At 48.3% G+C, this 7,377-nt stretch overlaps 1 protein-coding gene across 1 annotated transcript; it reads right to left on the bottom strand.

Moving 5' to 3' along the window:
- Positions 1-234: 234 nt before the first annotated feature.
- On the bottom strand, positions 235-6,620 carry AREG (amphiregulin). The gene is made up of 6 exons (XM_065736589.1): positions 6,538-6,620; positions 6,296-6,454; positions 4,003-4,186; positions 3,398-3,556; positions 1,639-1,741; positions 235-1,080 (listed from the first exon to the last, which is right to left on the bottom strand). Exons 1-5 carry the CDS (start codon positions 6,578-6,580, stop codon positions 1,654-1,656), a joined length of 633 nt encoding a protein of 210 aa, XP_065592661.1. The 5' UTR covers positions 6,581-6,620; the 3' UTR covers positions 235-1,080; positions 1,639-1,653.
- Positions 6,621-7,377: the final 757 nt, after the last annotated feature.

Below are 7,377 nucleotides of genomic sequence, written 5' to 3'. Positions count from 1 at the left end.
CTCTTCCAAGAAGAAACTGAACTCAAATACTACTCTGTGCTCAAGATTTCACAGACATAAGAAACTGAGGATAGCTGGGTCAGAAAGGTTTGAGGTAAGTCAGGTTCTTCACATCATAATGAAGAGCATAGGAGACCACTGCATGCTGAGTAACAATGCTTGAATTTAGTTCTTCAAATAAACTGGGTTTTGGTCAGGTTCTCACATTGCCAGATCTGATTAAGCCATTCAACTTCATTTGAAGCTCAAAGCAGCATCAACCATATGGATAACAGAAGCATTGTTTCAGCCAATGGATAGATGCTGCAACACCAGTGTCCAGACTTATCAGCTTGTTTGAGCACACGTATTCCTTCAGAGACAGAGCTTCTGATCTCACATTTGTTGTCTCAGCATCTTGAGATGAGTTTTAACTCTGCATCACACACACACACACAAACTGATCACAAACTCACACAGTAAGTCCTACTGGGCTCAGAGGGAATACCTTCTGCACATACAGTAACAGAACCCAGGTGTGGCTGACAGCTCTGTCACCAACACCCTGCAAGTCAGAACTAGAGATTAAATTCTTTGAAGCAGATATCAACAGGGAGCACAGCAACAGAAGAATTAGGCTTTTCTCATCTCACTAGACCTCAGTGGACTCTTCCCTTCTCTACTTTTAAGGAGAGGAATCTCCTCCCCTCCATCTTGCCCTCCTGGAAGCCACAACTTCTGTCCCTCGGAGCTAGAGCTGCCAAAAGAGACTTGCTAGCAGAAGAAAGTCCATCCACATACAAGCAGAGTCTGGAGGTCCAGCACCAATAGAAAAAGCTCAGGAGTAGTCTCCAACAGGTCTTGATAGCAGTCCTCTACCCTTATAGTGGCAGCTCCTTCCACATTCATGTACCAAGTTGTAGCAGTTAACTGTCCTCCCCAGCAAGTGATTCAGCAGCAAATGGCACATTGGGCATCTTCCTGCAGCAGCCTCCGTCTTTCTTGATGAATCAGGGCTTAGTGGCAACAGCTCCAGCCCAATGGATGTATTGGGTAGCCAGAGGTCCTCTGCAGCTTGGCAGCGGCCACATCAGAGTTGTTCTGTAAGGGGAAGACCAGGTACATTAACCAGCATCCAAGACATGAGCACTCTGCACTAGAACCAGTACAAACCTACAGCCAAGGCAGGCAGATTTGCCTTTATCTACAGCCTCTAAGCACCAGAAAACCCCTAATACCTTGAGGAGATGTGGAAATGCTCAGTACTCCTCTTATGAGGGTGACAGTCCATCTGGTGATGCACTACCTCATGATAGAAGGCTGCCGTGGTTTCTTGTACTAACTCATCTCTGTCTAGAGATTAGTTTTTGTTCCCCAGAAGGGGACTCATTTCAATAGAGCTTTCCACTACTGGAATGGATTACTACTTTGCTTTTTGGCTGTTGTCTTAATGAGTGCTGTAAATACACATGCTTAAAATTCAGTGGTTTTGGAAAACCAGTCAACTGGGTCATACACACAACCTACACGCTCCAAGACACTTTGGGTGCTAAACAATAAGTGAAAAGTAATGCTAGCTTTGTTAAACATGCATACAACTCCTGCATGGGCAGCTCCAGCCTGGCAAAACTAAAACAAGTTGGAAGTTGGCACACGTACCTGCTTTCTCCTCATTTACACACCAACATGACCATTTCTGTTCTCTTGTCGAAGTTTTTTCCTTTCTTCTTTTTCTTCATACTGAGGACACTTTTTCCTGACCCTGTGGAATTGGAGTGCATTATGTATCATAATTTTAAATCCTGATATCCATCCATCCCAATGCTCCACAGCTATGCCCTTCAGATCATCAAGGCAGCTCCTAGGCACCAGGAAGCTTTGAGCACAACAATTTTTCAGTGTTTAATCATTCAGCTACAAGACATATCTAATAGCTTGATAACATCAAGGAACCTTGGGTTAAGCACAGAGATTTGCCACACATAGCTAGGGCTTCCTGATGCGAACACCATCAGGTAGCAAGAGGCTAGAAGCATGCAGAGCATAGGGAGATTTTCTGGGGGCCAGATTTCCTGGAGGCTGTAGCAAACAGCTGCAACATGCAGAGCACTCTGCTCCTTCCTTCAGCAGAGCCCTGGGAACTTCAAGGGGACAGGAATTCAAGTGCATGTGTCCTGTGAACACATCAAAAGCCAGCTGCTAACAGCACTTCTCATTTGTCAGGTCTTTGCTAGTGATCCCAATAGACCACCCAGCTTCTCTAGAGGAAGGTATAGTAACATCCAACTCGCTGTTTAAGCCTATGAGGGTTCAGGTCATGAAGAACCATGTGAATGCATGGCTTGCTTCTGAAGCAAGCAATGCTCATTCTCACTGCACTACAGAACTGGTTCTTTCTCATAGCACAGTGGAATGAGAGTGTTCCTCCCAGCATGCCTCAAGTTTAGATCTAAATATGAAGCAGCAAAACAAATGCACACCTTGTTTCCTGAAATGCAGGAAAAGGTACGGTGTGTACCCAATTCTGTCAGTGTACTTTGAGATCTAAATTTAGTCTGCACTTCTGAGTTCCACCTGCACTACCCAAGCCCTGCTGCAGTGCCAGACCTGGAGGACCACTCCTACATTCAGTAATACTGGAGCCAGGCTCCCAGTGCAGCTACCTGAAGTCAACACAAGTGGCCAGCTGACAAGATGCAGAGGCACGGGTGATCAGAAGCTGCTGGATACTCCTTGTCAGCAGGTAAAAGAAGAGTCTGATGCAGTGCTTGAACCATTCACTCAGTTTTGTTTTTCACTTGATTCACAGCAGGATCTCAGGTTATTTACCACACTGCAGCTGTTAATCACAGAACAATTGCTTCCTTAATCTTAGCAGCCAGCAGTACAGCACTTCAGGCTGACAACAATTACTCCCCCATTTGATACCCCCAAAGTGCAAGCATTTAGCCCAGCAGCCTCCATTAATTAGTGGTCAGTTGGAGCACTCCTTCCTTCTAGCTCTGCAGCAGCTGATAGACCATAGCCACACACTGAGGAGCTACATTCCTTCTGGCAGGCCTCTTCTGCACAAGAATTGGGAAATGTACTGCTGCATCAGCATGAACGCTCCTCCTCCAGCTCATGCTGATGTTCTGCAGCACTAACTACTCTGCTAGTTGTAGTGGGAGCAGGAAGACTTGTTTTTGAACTTGCAATCACAAGTTGCCCATAGCAAAAGAGGGGAAATGAACACTTGATAGCTTACAGACTTCTCAGACCTTCTGTTCTTAAAACACATGCAAGCCAGAATAAGAACTCAGGCTTCCAAAGGTCTTCCACACAAGTAATTCAGACAAGCCATGCATATTTTGCAATTACTGGACACAAGTCCTGCTCACACTTGAGCCAGACATACACTAAAGAGCATAATACTTACTGCACTATCACAATGATAAGTACAGCAATGAAGCTGATGCTGGAGAGCAGGACAGCTACCACAACCAGCACAGTCTTTGAGTAGTCTGCCACATCATTTTTCCTTTGAGTCTTCATGAACTGTTCACCACAGCGCTCACCAAAATAATCCTGATAACACCTGCAACAAAGATAAACACAAGTTCTTATCAGCTCCTGTGCTGTCTGAAGCCAAGGATGCCCACACACAGTCAAGCCTGACTTCAACATCCTCAGAGTTGCACATGAATCTCAAGATGCTCACTTGGAGTGTGCTCATGGAACACAGTCACTGCTCTAGCAGAAGGTTTGTCAGTATTTCAACAAGTCAAGATTAGTTTGGGTGTGATGTCCCAGCAGGACACACCTTTCCATTCTTTAGGTTCAAGTTTATGATCAACCGATGAGTTCAGTGGCTTGTTATGCATCTCAGATTCCATCAGCACTTAATTTACATGGCAGAAAGATTCTCAGTCAAAATACTGCGGATGTATCTAGGCCAAGCTGACACCAGTTTTTCCCCCTAAGCCTTTCTATGGTACCAGCACATGCAAACCACACCTCACTCATACACTGCACGGAACTTACTTGCAGGTCACCATCTGGAGATGCTGTAAATATACACATTCACCATGGATGCAGAAGTTTTTGTACTCCATTTCACAAGGAGTCCCTTTCTTTTTGTTCTTCCCTTTATTCTTTCTCCTCCTTGATTTACCAGCATTCTTCTCGTTCCCCCTCTTTGCTGGCTTGGGTTTAACCACAGGTTCCACTGAAAAGGACAAGGTGGCTCAGTCTAGCATTGCAGAAAAGCTAGGTGCTGTGAAAATGCTATTACAGAGTTTAGGAATCAGTGCCTTTGAGCAGGAAGCATGGGATGCAGGTCAACAAAAACTGAGCGCTTCATATGCAGCACAGAGACAGCAAGCTTCAAGATTCATGGAGCTCAACTCCAGCACCACAATATATACAGAGCAGTGAGAGAAGCTGGGCTGGAAAGGCCACCAGAGATGGAGTGGGACTACATAGGTTCAAGCAAGGACCTGTACTGAATGATGAGCTTGCACTGAGCGAAACCATCCCCCCATTTTATATCGACTCAGACACAAGGCTAACCAACTCCATTGCTCTAAACTCTCTATTTGCATCAGTGATGAAAGGCATTGTGAGCTGCTAGATAGTTCCAGGCACTTGCAGAGGCACGACAGCCTGCTATCCCACTTATCAGACTTGTTTCTCCCAAATAACCTGCAGTGCTATCCTCAGCAGAAGAGATGCTTCATTTCCAGTTCTCCTACTTTGAGAAAGATGCCAAGCACACCAAAGGGTGAAAGCAGGATCATCCACAAGAGACAGGTTATTTGTTCTGCCACTTGCTGCTGCCCCTCATTATCTCAATTAAATCTCCAGAAGAGTGTGGTTTAAAGGCTGGTGGTGACTTAGTCGTCTGTGGATTTAAGGAAGGGTAATCACCTTCCTTGTACTGGGAGAACAAGGCAACCACCAACTGAGGGGTACAAGCTACACAGCAACAAAGCTCTGCAGCATTATTATAGAGCAGTTTGGTCCAACTCCAGCTTTCCAAGCAAGCCATTTCTTTACCACTAGCCATAAGGTAAGTTCTCCTAGGGGAATGCCACACTATTTGAGATTAGCAGTTAACCAGGTAAGTTTCAACAAGCTTCAGAAATGCAGACAGTTGCAGCAGTCTTCTCAGCTGCTTATTTCTCCACTGTGCTGCAGAGATAAACATAAAGGTTTCGCATAAAGGTTTCTAACTACTTCATAGACCTGTGTGCCTACTGACAAGAAGAGATCCTGCAGAAAGAAACAAGGTGTAGCTCACTATTGTCTAGACAGCAAGCATTTTAAGTTCTAGAGCAACAAGCTTGGCTTGAAGTCACTTAAAAGCAAAATTGCCTTTAGCAACCAGAAGTCTGATTCAAATGGTATATGCTATATTAATATGCAAACCAGGAGCACTGCCCCCGCAGCAAGGTTTCCTATCCCTAGGACTGTGAATTCACAGCAGAGTCCTCTCCTCTGTCCTGTTGGACCTGATGCTGAGGTTCACACTTGGATAATTGAGGCTGTTCTCATTCCCCTCTTCAAGGCTCATGTTGTCAGTTTGATCTGTGCCCTGTATGTAAGCTGCACAACCAAGAAAGCCATCTACAGTTGAATCATAAGTTGAAGGATGTACAGATAAATCTCCTGCCAAGTAGAAGAGCTGGTCTACAAACCAACCACCATGGTAGCAAGTCTGGTTTCTGTGCAGTTATACAACACAAGTCACCACACCAGTAGTTCTGCTGGCCAAACTGCTCTCTGATCTGATACTCCTGCTCCCCAGGGAGGCTTCACACTCCCAAAAGGCTAGAACAAGCATCCATGATTCCAAGTCAGCATCTGGAGCAGAGTCCCTTCGTTCTCATCCACATCTCAAGGTGTTTATCCAGCAGCTGGAGCCCATTCTGGAGGGCAGCAGCGCTCACCTACAGAGCTCTACAGAGGTGCAAATCCCTTGTAGGCTGAAGCTCAAGAACCGCCTCCATGGCTCACCTTACATCCACACAACCAACCAGACCCTCCTGTCCCTGCCATCTCACTGCTCTGGAGAGGCTGTTCAGGAGTCCTAACGGCTCACAGGCAGCTTACAACACACGCACACAACTCAGAAAATCACAACTCCAAAAGGACGCTTAGAGACCTCATTTAAACCCCAACTTTGGGGCCGAGCAGCACGCAGAGCTCCTGCAAGTGACTGCAGCCAGGCTGTGCCCCCCATCCACAGCCCAGCCGGCAGGATAACCGCGGAACAGCGGCACGCTCAACCCTCCCGCGGCACTCGCGCATCCCCACGGCCCTTCCCGGGGCTCACCTCGGACCAGGTCCCCCACCAGGTACTGGTGCGCGAGCGGCGCTTCCTCGTACTCCTCCTCCTCGTAGTCGGAGCCCGGCGCGGTCTCAGGCTCCCGAGGACCGCCGCGCCGCTCGGGCTCGGTGCCGTTGTGCTCGGAGGCGGCGGCAGTTCGGCAGGCTGCGGGGACACAGACAGCGCGGTGAGCACTCCGCAAACGCATCGACATCCCCCCTTCCTCCTCCCTGCCCTCAGCCACGCACCTGCGAGCACGGCCAGCGCGGCCAGGAGCGCCGCGGCGCGCATTGGGGCTCCGGGGGCGGCGGAGAAGCAGAAAGAAAACGGGCGGAGCTGAGACCCGGCGGTGCGCAGCGCTCCATAGGGGCCGCCCGCCACCGCCGCCCCCTTTATAGGCGGCGGAGCCGCGTCACGGGGCGGAGCGGGCAGGTGAGGGCGGGGAGCAGGTGAGGGAGGGTGAGCAGAGATGGAGTGTGTCTTTCCAAAGGCAGAGATGTGGGCCTGGGGTTCGTTCCGCCCGCAGGTGGGGTTTGCTCTGCCAAACAGTGGTCCGTGTGCTGAGAAATTCTCTGCCCGTGGTGTGATCCCAGGATAGGGGGACGCTGCCTTCCCAGGGAGTTTTCTGTTTTGCAATCCTTTGGTCATTGGCAGACACTTTAGCAGACACTTTAGCAGAGTCTGTTGTGATAGGGCAAGGGAAACGGTCCCAAAATAAAGGAGGGGAGATTTACATAGATAAGGAAGAAGCTTTTTACAGTACAGGTGGTGAGGCACTGGGACATGTTGCCCAGAGAGGTGGTGGATGCCCCGTCCCTGGAGACATTCAAGATCAGGCTGGAGTGGCACTGAACTCCTGCTGTAACTCTCCTGTTCATTACAGGAGAGTTGGACTAGGTGGTCTTCAAAGGATCTCTTTCAACTCAAATATGGTTGTATGATTTTCACGTAATTCTTTCCACCTCAGCACTGAAGCTTTCAGCTCAGCACTGTGCTTGACATGCTGCTAAGCAACGGAAAACAGCACCCAAAGTGGGGGAAAGGTTGAGTGACCTGAGTGCAAGTGGCCGTTAGCTGCAGTGTTTAGA

Source organism: Cyrtonyx montezumae, unplaced genomic scaffold, assembly GCF_038088225.1.
Source record: "Cyrtonyx montezumae isolate F1298 unplaced genomic scaffold, pur_monq_1.0 scaffold_2, whole genome shotgun sequence".
NCBI classification, from domain to species: Eukaryota; Metazoa; Chordata; class Aves; order Galliformes; family Odontophoridae; genus Cyrtonyx; species Cyrtonyx montezumae.
This window is presented reverse-complemented; position numbering and strand designations above follow the sequence as displayed.

Bases quoted from the DNA above. Each gene is read 5' to 3' on its own strand.
- AREG (XM_065736589.1), bottom strand. From the start codon at position 6,580: ATGCGCGCCGCGGCGCTCCTGGCCGCGCTGGCCGTGCTCGCAG. The intron at 4,187-6,295 runs GTGAGCCCCGGG...TGTCCTTTTCAG, and splicing joins GGTGGGGGACCTGGTCCGAG to TGGAACCTGTGGTTAAACCC. The intron at 1,742-3,397 runs GTAAGTATTATG...CCAATTCCACAG, and splicing joins CTTATCATTGTGATAGTGCA to GGTCAGGAAAAAGTGTCCTC.